Source organism: Vicugna pacos, chromosome 13 (genome assembly GCF_048564905.1).
Source record: "Vicugna pacos chromosome 13, VicPac4, whole genome shotgun sequence".
In the NCBI taxonomy this organism is placed as follows: domain Eukaryota; kingdom Metazoa; phylum Chordata; class Mammalia; order Artiodactyla; family Camelidae; genus Vicugna; species Vicugna pacos.
In genome coordinates, this window is record NC_132999.1 from 4,897,075 (window position 1) to 4,917,604 (window position 20,530).

Here is a 20,530-nt window from a genome sequence, read left to right on the forward strand (position 1 = left end):
GAGAGAGCTGCAAAAATTGCACTTTTATAGGAGAAATATTCAGGGGTTGCTTTTTTCCCCTTTCTTTCCTTTTTACTTTTAAGATTGAGGGTAGTTCCACATTGTCAACCAAACTCAGAAAACCCAGATGAGGATGCCAGTGTAAACCCTAAAGGGACCAGAAGCAGAGGCGAGCTCCTGATCCCCTGGGGAGCTTAGTGTCTGAGCAGAAGAGCAGAAGCAGGAGTCAGCAGAGATCTTGGGCAAGGGGACCAAGGGAGGGGGAGCTTTTTGCCTGCCAGTAACTAGGTTGATGTTGTTGGGACTTGCAGCAGATTGCGTTCTATATATTTAATGTTGGTTGTATACATATTTATGTATTTCTATTTATTGACCTTCTTTTTATAACCTAATTATTAACACTGCTTGAAAGCTTTGGGTGGTGTGCGTGGAGGGGCAGGATACTGCCACTCAGACATGCTGTCCGCAGTACACCAAGTTGAGGGGGGACGGGTGGAGGCAGGAGATGGAGAGATGTGTGAAAGTGCCAGTGGGGCCCTCTGGGAGGGTATCACCGAAATAGGGTCCCAGGCTTGGGTTACAACCTGAAAATATCATCTTACGATCACAAATCCCCAACTCAATTCCTCTCTGAATCTGGGCTTCATGTATTTGGCCCTCCTTTCATTTGCATGCTTGTTTTATTCTACAATTTATCTCATACGACAGAAATACATTCCCCTTATTTTTGACTGCATGATTCTTCCTGTTCTCTTATAGAATGAAAATGCTGTCATTTCTGAATATACAACATGCCTCAGCAGTATCTGGTCACATAAACCCTCAAAGCCAAAAGTTACTAACCTCATTGGTGGAAGGGTGACTTAACGTCCAAGGAATTTCCAGTATATGCAGTGTTCCAAAATAATCGGCTACGGCTATAAACTGCTGCTTAGCTGGAAGATTCAAAAAATTGGGGAGAAAAAACAACTCTGCAGTCAGAAAGCCATCGTAGAGGTTAAACACGCCCTGTGTTTCTGTTCTGTGAGTTCCCAGAGGACCTGCTGTGGTTACAATGATTTTGGCATCTTCATCAGACACTCATGACCGGAGACCACACTGCCATGTAAAAGCCATTTATTCCAGTTGGTGAAGGAAGGCTGAGACCCCAAGCCTTTATCAGCCACCCTGCCCACCTCCAATCATGTTTTCTTGGTCTTTATATAAGGAGACCACCCTTGCTGAGGGTGACCCTCTCTAGCTGGACCCACTGGGCAAACTTGAAAAGAAAGCAGGGACAATATATGGATGATTTTCAAAGAAAAACCATGAAGCTAGCTTTCACCAAAAACACAGTAAAGGCTAAAGGATACCATTATCCAGATGAAGTTCAAAGACGCAGCCAGAATCAACTTTCTTGTTATAAAAACAAATTGCTTCCTCTGATCATTTAAAATGGATCTAAAACACAAATGTGTTTGAGAATTCTAATTTTCTATCTCTCAACTTTTTCCTTCTTCTTATTTTCAGAAGGTCTGGCTCAAAATGCAAATCCTAGACTTGTAATCCCTGTATATATACAAAAGCAATGTTTTGTTGCAAGATGGGAAAATATTCTTTGGTGACACATATGGCCAAGTAGTAGATCAAAGTCTGGCTACACTCTAGAGATTCTACAGACTGCGTTTCTAAATGTAATGTTTCTTCTGAGAAAGTAATGAATAGAAAGACAATTTTATGCCTGCACATCTTTGGAAACAAAGGGAAACTTCTTTTAAAAGAGGCAAATAAGTACTGGGTCTGTGTAGAAAGTATTATTTGGGTGAAGCAGAGAAATTGGGACAAAGGATATAAATTACGTTTACCATAGACACATTCTTGAATTTCTGCTTACTCTGTTATCCATTATTTTTTCCTCAAAGTCAGTTCAAAAGTTATAGTTTAAATAGATATGTGAGCCCATGGAGTCACTTGATCTCATGAAGAGAGCTACTTGGTATTGTCCACAGGAGAGCCCCAAAAGTGATAAAATATTGAACATTTATGACATAATGAAAAATTAAAGATGCAGAACTTGTTCTGTTTGGAAAAGAAGCGGTAAAAGGCAGCAAGAATTTATGGTTCACTCTGTGATTCCTGGACCTGGAGAGGGTGAGAAGAATGCTTTTCATCATATGGTTCAAAATTAGCTTCTGCTTGGCACACTGTGTCTCAGAAATGATTGTTGATGAAGATAATGGTGAGAGACAATCAGGCTGTATCCAAAGTTTGGGTGGAAGAGGGAAGGGAAAAGCAGCAGAGAGATGGGAAGGAAAGAGAAAGGAAGGGAAAAGATGGGATGGGAAGAAAAATAAAACTTGAGAAGAAAACCTCAGAGGCTTTCCAGGTGAATGTCACAATGTTCCTGGGCTACCCCTGGAAGGCAAGGTGGCTCAGCTCATTCGATCAGAATTAACACACCAGAAAAGGTCCAGGGTTTGACGCAGGTGATCATAGTTATGCAGATGTTTTGTGACTGGGCTGGTTCGTGGGTTTTCTCCAGAAGGTCCCAGATATCAAGGTATCCATCTTCCCGGCCAATATAGAAGACTCCAGGCCTTGTCAGGGACCAGTGCCCCGAGGTGTACCTTTTTGGTGCACAGCATGACTGAAGGAGGGGTCCAGTCTAAAAATAAATTAAAAAAAAAAGAAAAGCTTTTGTTATTATCAGAGGGATATTCACAATGATTTTAAGTACAACTCAGATGGCTATGCTCATACAACAGCTAAGTTATGCCCACTCAGAAATCTTTTTCTTGTAGGATTTTTATACAATGCAAGCTCTTTTCTTTCCTGTATGTTTTCATAGCATCTTTTTTTTCCTTATTTTAGTGACATTTTAGAAAAGATCAAACCTTCCAACTGAGCTGTTGATGGTTCTAATAATCCACCTGCTGCTAAAGTCCACTGCTGTTTCTATGGAGACTGGTGGGCATTAGACAAGAAATGATCGTAAGTTTTGCTTATACCTTTATTTCCCTGTCAGGCGTCTGCTCACCAGGGAAACAGCTCTAGGAAAAGCGAATGAAAAGTCAGTTCTCTCTGTGAGCTGCATCCAATGGCTTATAAGTATTATTTGGAAGAGATTTTGGACCACAAAAGCCACATAAGGTCATTTTCTCTCTTCTCTAGTGTGTGGTAACTTGCCTTCTTTGGGAGGTTTTCATAGAGTCAGAAGATCCAAACATGCTCTCTTCCCACATCATACTCCACCTGGCACCCAGGTGGGCTCATTCACCTACTTACACCTGCAGCGACTAAACTAAGCCATGGCGCTGCCTCCATGTTCCAACACGTGCATATAAAACCTTCCTGTGGGGAACGAAGACAGTCACTAATTCATGCATCCTTTGGGCGACACTCCCAACCTGTTCCTGCTCAGCTCCTTCCGTTTCTGTGGATAACCAGGTTCCTGACCCCTGCACAGTCTTTGGACAATTTTTGCCTAAATTTCCTTTTCAACTGCAAAATTATTACTTGCTTGTTGTGGGAAAAAAATCGATTATACAGCAGTACATTGGTATAAAGTAGAAGTCCTTCTGTTGACAGACACAAGGAATCTCCAACTTTTTTGGTGACAAACTTGCACATATATTCACATACATTTTTTTTGGAGTATTTATGTAAGTTAGAGTCCCAGAAATAAAAGGAAATAAAAGTGTTAGGTCAAAGAATATATATGTATTTCCCCCCCAAAGAATATACATATTACGGCTATGAGATATATATACTTTTTTTTTTTCAGATTTTGATCATTTTCTAAGTAGCTCACCAAAGGGACATATCGTGGTGATTTTCCCACACACCTGCTTCCTTGGTTTGGGCAGATGAGCTTCTGTCCTAATCCTGACCACAGACTCTAGGCACTGCCTCCCACTGACCCATGCACGTCCCTGTCTGCCAGGCGACAGACCCCTTAGCTGTCTTACTCCCGCTTTCTGAACCTGCTGACAAGCTTCTGGTGCAGCAGCAAAGGCGACATACCCATCGCTTGGACGTCACACAGTAATCCACACCCCATCTCGGATTTTAAGGGGAGGGAGAAACGTAAATCAAGTGAACTGCCCACGATATGTATTTCAAAGAAAAGACTGTTTGGTCTCAGAGAACAAAAGACTGGTGATTGTTTCCTTCCCTCAGGAAAGAAAAACAAACGGTTGTGTTTTCGAAAGGTTGCAATGGTTCTGTGGACAAGCTGGAGCCCAGGCCATCTGTTCCAGTTTCTCTACAGTGTGTCTCGGAGGCGCTGTGCTGTCAGAGCAGGCTGGTGTGCCGGCTGCCCTTCTCAAAACAAAGGCCGCCCACCCACTCCTCCATTTTGCCGGCAACTTACCATAACACCTTCTTTCCAGATGGCCACGTTCCATCCCCCAACGGTGAGGATGATGTCGTGGTAAAAAGGTGATCTCTGAACAGTGTGCACAGCCCCGTCGTGGACCGTGTAGAGGCTCACTGGCTTCTTTGCTGTCGGAGTGGAAAAGGCCATTTCATCCTTAATAACAATGTTTACATTCCTGCAACGAAGAATGGGCAGACCTCCAAAGGACGACTGTCCCGATTAACGAGGTCCAAGAGTGGAGAACCAGGGGTCGGTCGGGTGAGAGAATCTGTCAGGGGACAGCTCCTCCTGTTTCTGTGGAAGTCTGGGGACAGTCCTGTCAAGGCCACTTCTCGGGCTCTGAGGGACACCTCGTGTTCGTAGGCATTTACTCACTCATCTGTCAGTTTGTCGCTGTTATATACTGTTAGTCAATAAATACCTGTATCGCCTGTAGGTGCCAGGTGCTGTAGATGGCTGGGTAAACAACGGTTAATAAGCCAGCATGATCTGCCATCATGGAGCTTACAGCCCGGTGGGAAAGACAGGTGCTCAACAAACAAATCCCAAAGTAGAGAATAACCAATGTGAAAGGTGTTATGAAGAAAAACATGTCACAAGAAAGAATAACAAGGGACATTGGTCGTTTAGGTTGAATGGTCAGAAAAGGCTTCTCTGAAGATGAGTCACTTGGGCCGGCAGGGAGGGTTTTGGCATGAAGCAGCCCTCCAGACAGAGGGACCAACACACCCCAGTCCCGAGGAGAGGGACTCTGCACTTAGCATTCTGAGGAAGCCAACAGGAGACAAGAAGTGAATGGAAGGGGGAGGGTTTAGCTCAGTGCACGAGGTGCTGGGTTCAATCCCCAGTACCTCCTCCAAACAGAAATTAATAAAAAAACCTAATTACCTCCCTCTCCTAAAAAAAAAAAAAAAAAAGAAGAAGAAGAAGAAGAAGAAGAAGAAATGAATGGAGACCAAGAGACTCCAGACCGCGCAGGGCCCCATTAGGAAGAGAGTTTAGATTACATTCCCAGGGTAATTAATGTGCTTTAATGAGTCCTTCCGGCCTAGGAGACAATGTGATTGACATGTGAGGACTCTCCGGCTGCTCTGGGATCAGAGGCAGACAACAGCAAAGAGGGGACACCACAGGAGGCTGCTGCGGTAGTTGTGGTGAGACGGGGTGGCGGCTGGGACGAAGGTGCAATGGAGGAGTGGATAACCAGAAATGTGTGCGAGCTAGAGTTGACAGGGCCTGGAGGGGGCTGGAACAGGAGGGGTGAGAGAGATCAAGGGACGAGCAGGACAGCCAGCAGGCCAGTCACCGCAACAGGCTCGAAGTGGTTTCCATTATCACAACCGGGAAGACCAGAGGAGCAGCAGGTTTGGATCTTAAGATCAAGACTTCCCCTCAGTCTCGGCCCCAGGCCCCGGGGTCTGCCTGCCTCGCTGGCCTGTCTCCTCCTCTGCCATTGCTTGGGTTTCCTCTCCCCCAGGCTCGGCTGCAGGGCTGGCTGCTCCCCACTCCTTGCTGCCCACACCCAGCAGCCCTAGGGATGGCCATAAAAATAAGTGCCCGTCAGGGCCAACCACAGTGCAGTGTGTGGCTAGTTTATACTAAAACCATGAACTTACCCTGAATTTCATCATATTAATAGCTACGTGAAGGCTGGATTTTTTTTTCTCAGAACACCAATGGAACATTAAGCAGAAAAAGAGCTACCAAATCTTGCAAAAAGCTCATAAAGTGTCAAAGAGATATTGATCCACTCATGTTCATAGCAGCAATATTCGCAATGGCCCAAAGGTGGAAGCAACCCAAGTGTCCATCAGGGGATGAATGGATAAACAAACTGGTCTATACATACAACGGAATATTATTCATCCTTCAAAAGGAAGGGGATTCTGACACATGCTACAACATGGGTGAACCTTGAGCATATTATTTAAAGGGAAATAAGGCGGTACAAAAGGACAAATACTGTATGAGTTCACTTATATGAGGAACTTACAGTAGTCATGTTCATGGAGCTAGACGTGGAATGGTGGGTGCCGGGGGCTGGAGGGGAAGAGGAGAGGGGGGCAGTGTTTAACGGGTGCAGAGTTTCAGTTTGGCAAGATGAAAAGAGTTCTGGAGATTGGTTGCCCAACACTGTGAATGTACTTAGTTCCACTGAACTATACTTAAAAATGGTTAAGATGTTAAATTTCATGTTTATGTGTATTTTTTCTCAATTTTAAAATTATTCGAAAAAAGTCAATAAGTAAGTAAATAAATTTAAATGTAGCTCTTATAGTTTAAAAAAAAAAGACCAATTTTCGTCCAACCAAAGCCTCATCTTGAAGACAGCACAGAAGGCATCTTTCTGAGGCCATCTTGACGTGATCTGGAAGATTCCTGAGAAGGCAGGAGACACCTGAAAACCTGAAGCTTCCTTCTCGCTGTGGCTCCTGTTTCTCAGAGCCTGGTTTTGTTCTTGGTGCGCCAGGCTTTCCTAGGCCACCTCACTCTGGTGAGCAGGGCCGTCCAGGAGCCTAGAAGCCCTCTGCGAAACGTAATGATCACCAGTGATGGGAATACTGAGAGCTATCAAGATTTGTACTTTCACATGTTAGAAGTTCTCAGTCCATATAACTTCTCCTTCCTTTGGTTCTTTGAAAGACCTCAGTGCCTTTCAGCAGTAGGTGGAGCTGTCCTTAAGTTATTAAGTGAAGTGCCAGAGCGCCCAGCCAGGTTTTTATAAGGAATTTACAATAAACAAAACAGTAATTTCCAGAGTCATTATCTGCTGCAGGATTTCACATAATGATGTGGCCAAGAGCACAGGATGCCCGGGTTCAAATCCACAGTGTTGCTGTGAGGATTAAATGAGTTAATCTGTGGGATACTGGGACAAGACGTGTGTCAACCTGTGAGTCAAGTACATGAGAGGATTATGTCCACTGTCCTCATGCAGCTTGTGTTTCTTGGCTGGTCACTTAGATCATCTGGAAATTTTGTTTGATTTGACCTTCTTCATCACACAGAGCTCAGTCAGGGTAGCCTGTCCCTCAGAAGTTTCCTCTTAGAAGAGAAGATTCTCCTTCCTGCCTTGTTGTACATCGGAGGTAAGAATGTGGGGTTCCCTGCTGGTCAAGAGCTACTGGGTCCCAGTAATTGCCTCATCTTTACTCAGGAGGCCTGCCCGGTGTTTATGAAAGACATCAGGCCGGTAGCTCCCCTGGAAAACACTCCCAGTGCACGGGCTGTAACGAGGGCACGCAACACACAACTCAGCACAAAGCCCACACATGGACTTTCCCTGAACCTCAACCGCTACTCAGTGCGAATAGTACAGTCATTTGGATTTCATTGATACAAAATAACTTGGCTGGTAATTTTAAAGTATGAAAGTATTAAGATGATTTAAAAATATCCTTTAAGTAGGTGGTTAAAGCTATTCCTCCTTTTTTTTAGAATGAACTAAATGCCAAGAAATTAAAAGCACCTCCTCTTTCCCTTTTTCCAGTCACATCCCACTGGTCACAAAGTCCTGGTATAACCCCTGAGGTTCTCCCTCTTGTAGTTCCCCTGCTATACACCCCTGCCACCATGCCTGTACTTCAGTCCTCTCCATGTCTCATCTAGGCTATGCCAACGGGTCATCCTGTTTCCACTGTAAGTCCCACCAATAAATTATCCCCCCAGCCCCGCTCTCCTGACAGTGATTTTCTGATTACACCGGTGGCACCAGGATAAGGTCCGCAGCCCAGGAAGGCACTCAAGGCTTCCTGCCATCTGGACCCAAGTGTCCTCCTGGCCCTCTCCCGCTGCTCCTGCAGCCTCTGTATTGCAACGCTTTGGCCAGGAGTCTCCCTGTTTCCTAACTGTCCACTGCTCTTCTGAGCATCCATGTTTTTGCACTTGTTCCTCTTTCTACCTGGAATGTCTTGCTCCACCTGGAAAATCGCAAACCTCCCCCCTCCTTAAAGCTCCAGCTCAACTGTATCTCTCTTCAGTGGGTCATTCTGTTAACAGCCCAAGCGAGTTGGTCTCTCCCTGGGTTCTGTGTTTGCTTCCAACCACAGCACTGATGACAGTGTAACATCCTCATTTGTGTATGTGGTTTCCAATAGATCATGAAACTCCTTTGGGGGAAGATAATATCTTGTTCATGTTATATCCCCAGTGTCTGGCACATCGTTAATTCTCAATAGTGATTTGATGAATGAAAGAAAGAAAGAAAACAAGACTGAAAGAAAGAACAAGCAAGTATCAGTGAGGTTCAGACATAAAGCTCTTGGTTTTTAGGTTTATTGCCATTGGTTCTATAAATGGAATAAAATTCATTTAAAATAAATAACTAAATCTGTTTGGCATGGGCAACCTTGAAAGCGATTTCGGAAACTGGCACTGGGGTAAGGTTCCAAGAAAATCTGAGACCAGGAGGAACCAGTGTCCACCTGTGCATGACCAAGTTACGGCCTCAAGGTCTCAGCTTTTGTCTGGGGGGGTAGGGGGACCACTGCCACGTATCACAATGTCTGGCGCGCAGCAGGTGCACAATTAACATTCATGAATTATTGAATAAATAGATACATGAGTAAGCGTAAAAGTGGTTGACTGGAACTCATTATATCCAGTATATAATTTTGAGTTCAACTTTAAACCATGGAATTGGAAATGAGTGGAAAATGGAAAATTAGTCTCAGTCTGCACATACTGGACCCTCTTTTTGGGTTACATCTAATGTTCTCTCAATGTCCCACTCTTATTAATAACACACATTTGGGTGTCTGGTCAGAAGACCTATGTAAGAAAAGTAGGAGTGCTTTGTTTCCAGATAAAATGGCCATCCTGGAGGCAGTGTTGAAGAAGCAGGCCTTCCCCAGTCTAAGGCAGACTCCAGCCTGCAGACCCAGACTCGGCAGATGGAAATGAAGAAGATGACATTTAAAGCAGAGATCTGAGCCCAAACAGCTGTCCTCTGCGGGCGGTGGCTCCAACCTCTGGACCTCTGTCAGTCACTCACATGTCCACTTGTCCCAACCACCCCCAGGCTTGACCAGATCCCCTTCTGCAAAGCTGGCCGAGCTGCACCACCTCACTGCTCCATGGTGTCCTAGCTGCCTCTTTCTTAGCTCATGATTATTCCACACTTGGAAAGGTGGCTCAAATATATTTTCATGCCATGATAAAATCCAAAGGTTTCAAGTAAGTGGTTGTAATTGGAGTGCATTCCAAGGCTCTGAGCTTTGACAAGGAACTTAGCTCATTTGGGGGCCTGAACTATGGACTCGGCTTCTTGCTCACACCTGGGTGTGACCCTCATACCTCCATTCAGCTGCCCAGAGTCTGGTCCCTGGGAGCAGGGGGACACATGGACACCACCAGTCCCAGCCCCAAAGGAGAGCCCCACAGTCACAGTCACCCCGTACTGTCCTGAGGTCTTCAAGATCGTGGTAAATTTAGCCTATAATTTCATGTTGCTCTGATTTTCCACATAGCTGAGCCCCTGGGTTGCTGAATGATTGAAACAGCATTGTTATTTTAAAATTGAATTGTCCAAGTGTCTTTGTAATTTAAGCATCAGTAGATCAGTGCTTCTCAAATTTTGGTGTGAAAACAAATCACCTGGAGAATTTTATTAAGATCTGTATTCAGACTTAGCAGGCCTGGGGTTGGGTCCTTGATTTTGTTTCTCACAAGCTCCCAGGTGACAGACAACTCTGCTGCTTGTCCAAGTAACAAGTATAGAGTCAGAGCCTCAGGGGCCCTCCTCACCACTAGCAAGGCCAGGGCTACTCAGTGCTTTGTTAAAAAGGAACAACTTATGAATAATGGAGCAATCATCAAAACTTACTCATCAACCGGCCAGTTTCAGGGTCTCTTTCCATTTTCCAATCTGTGTATATCACTTCACCTTCCTAAAAATATTACAGGTTCCTGATGAGTGTAACGACCACTTAAGATGCAAAAGGCCTTCATGTTCTATTCATGTGCTAAGACTGATTGCAACTCAAACAAAGTAACAGACCAATTTAATCAAATGATAATTTGGGGCACTGGGGGGAAAGGCCCAAGATGATTACTTGATTTTATATTAAACAAAAAATTAATTTTTTGTGTTTTTATCTCCATACAGTGATGGGGAGAACACAGGCAATTATGAAGATAGTCTAGGTCCACAAGTTCCAACTGATGCATTTCCAAAGTCTTTACTGTTAACAGAAAATTGTCCCAATGGACTGAAAGCTCCAGGAGGAGGGGGATCTGGTCCGATTTATTCAGTGATTTATTCTCAGCATGTTACAAAGTCAGTACTTAATACATATTTCTAGAATAAGAGAGAAAGAGGTCTCCCATAAACCATCCAAGGCAGAAGGATCAGTCACACCAAGGGCCGGTGGAAGAGCAGCCCCCCGAGGGCAGGGAAGTTTGACTATTCTGTTCACTGCTATATTCCCTGGGCCAACAGCCGTGCCTAGCGTATATTAAATGCTCAATAATATCTGTTGAATGATGAATGAAGTTAATTCCAAGGAACAAAAGGACTTGAGAGGCAGGAAATCATTTGGTGTATAAGACGAATGAGAGAAAAATCAGAGCAGACAGGGCAAGTGAGGAGATTGGTGCAGATGGGGGTGGCAAGATAGAAAGGAGCCAAATTATGCAGAAGCTTATAAGCCATGCGTGGTGCAAGGAGCTTGGATTTTTCATGTTTCACTAAGTAGTCACTGAAAAGGAGTGTAAGTAGGGGATGCCATGCTTTAATATCTATTTTAAGATTTTTGTGATCATTTCTCTTTCTAAAGCTGTCATCTCCCACTTACAAAACTTTTGTGTGCACAGAGAAAATACTATGTGATTCCACTTACATGAAGTGCCCAGAACAGTCAAATTCATAGAGACAGGCAGTAGAAGGGTGGCTACCAGGAGTGGGGGCAGGAGGTTATGGGGAGTAATTGTTTTAATGGGTGTAGAATACTTTTACTTTGGGTTGATGAAGCAATTCTCGAGATGGATGGTGGTGACGGTTACTTAACAATATGAACGTACTGAATGTTACTGGATAGTACACTTAAAACTGGTTAAGATGGTAAATTCGTGCTTATGCATATTTTGTCATAATATAAAAAATAACAAAAACTGTGGTGTGAAGCCCAAGTTATAAAACACACGTCTATTTGGTAGAGTCCCATTGCTTACTAAATAAAATCACACAGCCTAGCATGGCAGCAAAGGCCCTTTGCTGGACCCCAACTTAGCATTCCAGGTGTAGCGTTCCCTCTCACACCGAACTGTCCCACTATCTCCAGACAAGTCCTGGGCTTTCGTAACTCCGGAATATCGTTCAGGCTGGTGCCTCCGCAGTGCCGTGAGCTTTCAGTGTTTCCTCCACCTCCAATGTCTAGTGAGCTCACAGGTCGCCTTCCCCAACCTCCCCCTTCCTGTCCCCGTGGCCCCTGGCCAAGTGTTGGTGTGGGTCACGCTGTCAACACGTCTGCTCCCTAACTCGGCGGTGGGATCCCCGAGAACAGAGGCTGTGCTGTCTCTGATCCGGGGCTAGTGCTAGCCTGGCAGGCGGTTCACACTCAAGGGCTCGTGGGACTGATCAGGCCCCTCATAACACTGAAGTGTGAACAAACCGCACCTCAGTGAGACCGAGCAGTGGCGTCTTCCCAGGCGGTACGGCCTGGGGGAAACCCCTTCACGTCAGGTAAACAGCCATGAGGGAGAAGAGCATCTCCAGCGGGGAGAGCATAGCTCAGGTGGTAGAGTGCGTGCTGAGCACGCAGGAGGCGCATGCATGGGGCCCTGGGTTCAATGCCCAGTACCTCCTCTAAAAAGAAATAAACCTCATTGCCTTCCCCCCACCCCCAACCCCCCCACCGAAATAAAATAATTAAATAATACAGTGATAAATAAACAAAATATTTTGAAAAAAGAGAGAAAAGAGCATCTCTGCCCCTGTATGAGCGCAGATAAAGCTCCGAGCCTCATTTCTTCATTTGTAAAATGGCACTAATGATATCAGTCTTCCAGGACGATTAGGATTAGATGAAACATAATTTGGAAAGTACCTGGCACGGACCCTGATGCACAGAACACCGATGGACCTGAGCTCGGCTTTGTTGCTACGGCAGGTGCTGAAATCACAGCCGTTATGGTTATTATTTCCGGGTGTTACCTGCCTTTTGCACTGAGTGAGTTTCTCACTCTCCTACTAGATTGTACCGGCCTGACAAAATGACACGTTTTCTCAGTAAATCCCTAACACTCAGCATGGTTTCTTTCACACCGTATAGAAGTTTAGTAAGTGTTTGCAGGTTGATCGATAAAATATTAGTATAAAGAATCATGCCTGGTTTTATAGACTTTCCCACATTTATTCAGGAACATCTCAAATATGAATCTAGGAGGCACTGAGGTCAAAAATTTTAAACGCAAGTAAGCACATTAAAAACATGAAAACAGTATAAATATTGTAAGCCTTCATAAGATAAACATACTATAGAGGTCATAATAGTATTTTTCAATGTAATTTAAAATACTAATTTTAGAAGCAGATCATTCCAACTCACCTCTGTCCCCACAAAGAACTTTGTGCAGAAGTCATCTATTGGCTCGAGATGATTGGCCAGCCCCTCTTCCAGATTCTGATATGGCCTCGCTTCTCCCGCCTTCACTGCTTTGCCCTGGGCTGGGGCTTTGTCTTTGGGAGGCACATGGATAGAAGCAGCACACAGTCACACTGGAAGAGCTTCTAAAATATACTCAGTTATTATTCTCTGTCCCTCATCACACATATCTGCCCCATTCCCTCCCCAGTGTGGGGGGCACGAGTCCAAGCAATTTCAGACTTCTGATTTAGCAGCAGAATGCCTTTTTCAAACCAAAGATGGTGTGGAACCCCTGTTTGTAAAACCGAGCAAAGCTGCACGGCTCTGAAGTGTTTCCTGGGTGGGAAGAGAGGATTCCTCTGCCCACTTTTCAGGGGCTCTAAAAGTTTCCAGGGCACAGTTTGCAAACCACTTCTACATCATTTACATCATTCCACAATTATTTACAGTAAACTGGACACAAAATATATCCTCTGGGTTATAACCCCCTTGATTTTCTCAGAGATATCATTGCAGTTTCTCCTTACTTGATAACACCCTTTACGTTCCCTAATGAGAAACTCATGTCATTTTTATTCATCATATGGCAATTTTTAAAAATAATTCAAGATTGGCCTTTTAAGTGTCAAAATTTTTTTAACTTCTAATAAATAAATCCATCTAAAATGTATTACTCATTTGTCATAAGCCAGCATATGGAACATAATTTAATGTCTGCTGATCAGCCCTGGTGTATTATTTATGAACATCAGTGATTGCACTATGTTACAGTTATCCGTGCAAACAGTAAGAGCGGAGCTCATCTGGGAGCTGGAATTCAAATGTCACCTGGAACATCTTTTCTTTTAAAAGAATCTGATGTTATCTTGTTTTAAAACAGAAGTCTTTTATGACCTAAAATTAATAAATGTTATTCATTGATGCCTTGGGAAAGAGAGAAAAACATGAAGAAAATAACAAAAGTCATTCATTATTATGTCTCCCAGAGGTAACCACTATTAAAATATTGGTATATTTCCCGCTATTACTTAATTTATTTACTTTTTGTTTGGGTACTTCAACTTTGTAGCCTGCTTTTCTACTCTCTTAAAGATATATCTTAGGTATTTTTCCAGGTCACTTTTTTTTTTAAATGGGATATTAAACTTCTGGGAAAGACTGTAAAGAAATATATGCTTACAAAACTCTCCTCACCACACCTTCTCAGTGCATCCACTGGGTTATATCAGTCAATGGAAAACCAAACAACAAACATATAAAGGAAAACTAAAATCGGGGAAGAAAACTTCAGCTACACTAAAAATACATATTGAATTTCAAAAAAACGACTATAATTCCAGACAAGAGTAAAAGATAATCGGGGGAGGGTGTAGCTCAGGGTTAGAGCACCTGCTTAGCAGGCGGTAGGTCCTGAGTTCAATCCCCAGGACCTTCTCCAAAAATAAATAAATGAATAAACCTAATTACCTGCCCCCTCAAAAAAAAAAAAAAAAAAAAAAGAAAGAAAGAAAGAAAAAAATAATCACTATGATTTAGCAGGTACAGCCAACCAGCATTTCCTTTGTTTGGGATCTACATGTTTGGAGCAGTCCCTTTCCCCACTAGGTAAGACACTAAAAACGAGTCCCAAAGTGAAGCCAAATGTGCAGCCTTTAAGCAGCCGTATTACAAAGGGTCGTCAACATTTCAAGAAATAACCAGGCACATTCAATCCCATTGTTCTTGCTAAAAGATATTATTCACAGCACATTTAGCAAGAGCAGAAAGACATTTCGTATCCATTTAATACATAAAATTAAAATCATTAAAACATTTACTTCAAATTCTCTCATTTATGCCTGCTTTTTCTTTTTAAAATGAAGCACATAAATATATCCATAGAGTAAAGCATGTATATAATTCATAAATAAATACATGTTCACTAAAGAATGTTTCCTGAGGGGGTGCAAGAGAAAAGTGTGGAGCCCTCTGGTCTGACAAGGGGCGCCCGATCCAGGGGTCACTACTGATCATGCAAAGGAAAAGGCAAACGTGAGATGCGTTATAAACGGGCTTAATCACCCTGTGTGGGAGGCTGGGCAGGGGGCCTGCGGAGACAGTCGGGGATGACTCAAGTTACGAGTTCTGTTCCAGATACGCTGGTGTTGTGGGGGTGGGCTGGGTTCAGTCCCAAGGGATGGTGAGAGGCGAGGATTCTCAGCAGAGGTGAGAGCGGAGACGGTGTCGCCGCAGGGCGAGCAGCTCATGGGGAAAGCACACGGCTGAACTTAGAGTCTGAGGCACATTCACGATGAGAGGGCAGAAAGGTGAAACGGAACCAGGAAAGAGGACAGAGGAGAGAAACTCAAGAAGGATCAGGAAGTTCACAGAAGCCAAGCTGGGAGCTCCAAGGAAAGGGCCTTACTTGATAGTGTTGGATGTGGTCGTCCGAGAGGACGAGGCCAGAGAGAAATGCTGTCGTCAGCTTCGCTGACTCGGACCTGACTGGAATTTATTCAGTTCAGCGTCATTCTCATAGGAATTGGATTTTCCATTACCAGGGATCATCATAATAATAGCAGCTAACACTTATTGATTGCTTACCACATGCCGGGCACTAAACTGTGTGCACTAAACTGTTTCATTTTAGGGGGTGGAGTATAGCTCAGTGGTAGAGCACATGCTTAGCATGCACGTGGTCCTGGGTTCAATCCCCAGTACCTCCACTAAAACAAAAACCAATAAACAAACAAACAAACAAACAAACCCATTTCATTCAGTTCTCACAGTAACTCCTGAGGTGGTAAAGCATTAACCCTTCAAGGGTGAGCACACTGAGGCTCAGAGAGGTTAAGTAGTTTGCCCAAGGTCTCACATGAGGTAGCTGAGGTTCATTGTGAGTTGACGGTGTGCCGTTCTTAGAGCTTTACATGTATTAACTCACTTTATCTTCACCACATTCTATGAGGTAGTTACCTTTATTATTTACTCTCCTTGTCTTCATCTCTTTCTTTTTAAACAGGTTGGGGGGTGGGGGAGTAAGGCACAGAGAGGTAAAGTAATTTGATCTGGCCAAATTGTGGCTTTGGGATTTAAACCCAGACTCCAGCATCCACACCCTTAAGTACTATGACACATGGCTCAGAAGAATGAAATGGAGGCTTTGAAGGCAATTCCCAAAGAGGAATTCCAGAGCCATTTAGAGCAAAGGCTTCCTTATCAGAATAGGTACAGAACTTCTTCAAGTTGCTAAGGACACGGACTTTTAAATCTAACATGGTAGGCAAAGGCTGAGCGGCCTGGGGCCACTAGATGGCAACAGAGTACCACACACTGAGACCCAACGAGGCCTCGAGGAAATGATGGTAGAATGGTGTGGACTTGTGATTCCTGGCCAGAGGACCCACAGTAATAAAACGTGATCACGAAGCAATGAGTGTGAGAACCACACAATTCTCATCAACAGGTCCAGATCTGGCCAGAGTGGGTGAATAGCCTGCAGTGTGTGCAGAGGAGATCCAAAATACCATAGTTAGAGCTCAGACTCCTGGAAGGTGGCCGGCTACCCAGGAGGCAGGACATGGCCACAGTAATGCCTTTAGAGACAAGAGGCATGTGTTAACAAGATTCATGGAATTACCCAGTGAGAATTAAGTCTTTTCAGGACTTGTGATATTGCCTACAACAATGACTTCAGAACACACGTAAGGGGACATGGCCAACTGAAAGCTCAGATGAGGATGTAAAAATGTGTGTTCATCCTCTTTCCGAACCAATTTAGTCAAAGATGCCTTTCTATAAGAAACACCCACAAAATAACTTTGTGCGGAAAGAGAACATTCATCCGATGGGAGTATCCCTGTCTGATGACGTTTGGGGCATGCTTCAAGTTTCATTTTAAACAGTTCCTTCCTTAAGTGGATGTGGATATGTATTTAGTGTCTATCCCATCAGAATGCAAACTCCATGAAAACGGGGACTTGTCTTTGCACAGATATATCCTTAGAGCCTGGTGTTTTGCAGGAGTTCCATAAATGTTTTGAATACACTCAAATATGGAGATAACTGAAAAGTAGTCTTTAACAAATTGAAGGGTCACAATATTTCTGCACAATGCTCTGACCACAGTGAGCCTTACATGCCTCTTCCCAGGTGCTAGCCGTGCCTGTGCTAAGATGAAATAGAATGCCCTTTAAGGAAAAGAAGGCCTCTGTCTTCTGAAATGGCACCATATTTAGGCAGTCGTCAGGAAGACATCTGCTTGTAAGGAAATGAAGGATCAACAGAATTACACTCACTTGAACAACATTAAAGTTTAGATTCATTTGCTTTTTAAAAAATTAGTCATACCTCATAATAAGTTTTAAAAAGCACACTTTAGAGAAACCTCTGCTTTGGGCCAAGCAGGAGTCACTGGGACTGGACTTAAGCTTTCTCACCTAAAACAACCAAAAAAAAAAAAAAAGGGAAAAGATAAAAAATAATCGTTTTTAAGACACTGGACATCAGACAACAAAGGACATTGATCCCTCAGAGATGGGAGAAAAAGGAATAAACTATTGATGCATGCAACAACACGGATGAATCCTAAATAATTCTGCTGATTGAAAGAAGACAGACAAAAAAAAGCATAATTGTGTGATTTACATAAAATTCTAGAAAATGCAAACTGCCATGCAGTGACAGAAAGTGGTCAGCGGTGGCTTGGGGGTGGATGTGGGGAGGTCCTGGGAGGAGGGATTGCAAAGGGAATCCTTATAAGAGTTAACTTCTGGGAGTGACGGATATGTTCATTATAGTGATGGCTTCATGAGTTTTTAGTATGTCAAAATATATCAAATTGAATATTTTAACATGTGTATTTTATTGTATGTCGATTACACCTCAATCAAGTTGTTAAAAGTGAATAAAGGACTACCACAGCAACAGAAATAAAAGCAAAAATAAACAAATGAGACCTAATTAAACTTACAAGCTTTTGCACAGCAAAGGGAACTGTAAACAAAACAAAAAGACAACCTACAGGATGGGACAAAATATTTGCAAACAATACGGCTGACAAGGTCTTAATTTCCAGGATATACAAAGAGCTCATACAACTCAATAACAAAAACCAACCAACCCAGTCAAAAAATGGGCAGAAGACCTAAACAGACATTTCTCCAAAGAAGTCATACAGATGGCCAATAGGCACATGAAAAGATGCTCAATAACACTAATTATCAGGGAAATGCAAATCAAAACTACAAGAGGCATCACATCACACCAGTCAGAATGGCCACCATTAAGAAGTTCACAAATGATAAATGCTGGAGAGGGTGTGGAGAAAAGGGAGCCCCCCATACGGCAGGTAGGAATGTAATTTGGTGCAACCATTATGGAAAACAGCATGGAGATTCCTTGAAAAACTAAAAATAGACTTACCATATGATCCAGCCATCCCACTCCTGGGCATGTATCTGGAGGGAACTCTAATTCAAAAAGATACATGCACCTCAGTGTTCATAGCAGCACTATTTACAATAGCCAAGACATGGAAGCAACCCAAATGTCCATGAACAGCTGATTGGATAAAGAAGTTGTGGTGTATATATACAATGGAATACTACTCAGCTCAGCCATAAAAAGAATGAGAGAATGCCTTTTGCAGCAATATGGGTGGACCTAGAGATTATCATACTAAGTGAAGTGAGCAAGAAAGAGAAAGAGAAACACCATAAAATATCACGTATATATGGAATCTTAAAAAAAAGACACAAATGAACTTATTTACAAAACAGAAACAGACTCACAAACATAGAAAGCAAACTTATGGTTACCAGGGGGAAATGGGGGAGGGGTAATTTGATAGTTCAGTATTTGCAGATACTATTAAACATAAAATAGATAAACAACAAAGTCCTACTGTATAGCACAGGGAACTATATTCAATATCTTGTAATAACCTATAATTTAAAAAGAATATAAAAAGGAATATATATATACATATATAACTGAATCACTATGCTGTATACCAGAAACTAACACACCATTGTAAACGGACTATACTTCAAGAAAAAAAAAACATAAAAATACAAATGAATAAGGGTAAAAACCTACCCTTTAAAAGATATAATGATATCCTTACTAAAAACTGGATAGAAGCACTAACACCCTCATGATCGCCTTATCATTAGGTTAAAAGTAAGACTAGGACATTGACGAGTTATCTTTTTACAGGTTACATTAAGCTCTCTCAGTCTTGGATTCCTTAATTATAAACTGATAATGAAAATTTCCAGCTTGCAGGATTGCTCTGATCACTAGCGTCTATTTTACTCCCCATTGCACCCCCAGGGCCCAGCATAAAATAAGCACTTCAAACAAATCTGCTAAATGCATAAAAGCACGTGCAGTATCAGCACAGTGCCTGGCTCATGGCTGGAATTCAACACGTGGTAACCAGTAATCAAATACTAAGACGAGGAGTGGAAGAAGGAGGGCACTGTCCTACATCACCCTCTGGAATGAAGGAGGCGCAAATACATAAAAAAATGCAATGTTTTAACATTGCTTTGAAAATGTCTATAAAAATTTAGTGATTCCATTTTCCTTTGTTTTAGCTTGAGTTCTTGGGTGGTATCTATAAAACACACAGCCTCAAAGTAAAGTTTGCCCAAGATGAATACTGGATATATCTTTTTCTTAGATGTCCTATTATTTAACTGAACACTGAACAATTAATAAATGTAAATCCTTCTGAGGAGGCAAATGTTTGGAAAATACTTCAGTTACTAGTGATTCCTGTACATTGTCTCATTATGCAGTGCTCTCCAGGCGGGGGATTCATGTACACCTTTGTTTTAACAATTTTGACAGCTTATATGCACACCCTTCAATTACTCCAACAAAGGTGTATGGGTTGAGATACATTTAAAGGTCGATTGTTCTTTCTTTACTCAGTTTTATCATGGTGCTGTATAAGTATTAATTTTTCTATTCTTTTCTTTTCTTACTGAGAGTGCTAACTTGTTTCTGAGCACTTCATTACTTATTTTGCTAGACTTGAGACGCATTCCATTCTGTAGAATTATTCTTTGAGCACATACATATTAGGTGAGCTTCATTGAATTTTTTTAGCATAATGAGTTTTCAGAAATGCATGAATGTGCTCGATAACTGAATTGCCCTGAATTCTGTCAGATCTTTCTGTGTGTATAGGCAGTTTTCATGTGTTGGCTATAGTTATGAGAGCCATTGTCAAGCTCCACACTGGAGGGTTTGCTCTTCTGCATTTTTTTTTAACAAATTAGACTATCCTAGCAAGTATTCACCTTAGACATAAGGAGCCGCTAACACTCAAACCTCATTAAATGCCTTTTTTGATCAGCAAAGGCAGTTACCTTGCTCTTTGTAAAGGAGGGTGTCATCACTCAGGCTTATCTTGGTCGGGCAGTGGTCCAAAGTTGTTTCACCTTTAGACAGTCTTATCTTTGGGGAGAACATACAAGAAAGATTATTTACTTATATCCTTGAGTTTATCCATGGGTGATTCATTCTTGCTTTTCCCTTCTGCCCCCCCCCGATCGCTGGGCCCTACTTCCCTCTCCCTTTCCCTTCTCCATTCCCC

At 42.7% G+C, this 20,530-nt stretch overlaps 1 protein-coding gene across 6 annotated transcripts in view; it reads right to left on the reverse strand.

The window, feature by feature from the left end:
* The window catches only part of DNAI3 (dynein axonemal intermediate chain 3), a 63,945-nt gene that overhangs the window by 4,517 nt on the left and 38,898 nt on the right, over positions 1 to 20,530 (reverse strand). For 2 of the 6 annotated variants that reach the window (XM_072974067.1, XM_072974064.1), the window contains 8 exons: positions 20,304 to 20,391; positions 12,904 to 13,034; positions 10,182 to 10,245; positions 4,352 to 4,482; positions 3,265 to 3,330; positions 2,988 to 3,029; positions 2,440 to 2,644; positions 844 to 935 (listed from right to left, as the gene is read on the reverse strand). In XM_072974067.1, coding sequence (XP_072830168.1) covers positions 844 to 935; positions 2,440 to 2,644; positions 2,988 to 3,029; positions 3,265 to 3,330; positions 4,352 to 4,482; positions 10,182 to 10,245; positions 12,904 to 13,034; positions 20,304 to 20,391 — 819 coding nt within the window. The remainder of the gene's footprint in view (positions 1 to 843; positions 936 to 2,439; positions 2,645 to 2,987; positions 3,030 to 3,264; positions 3,331 to 4,351; positions 4,483 to 10,181; positions 10,246 to 12,903; positions 13,035 to 20,303; positions 20,392 to 20,530) is intronic. The other 4 variants (XM_072974066.1, XM_072974065.1, XM_072974068.1 and 1 more) reach the window with 4 other exon arrangements.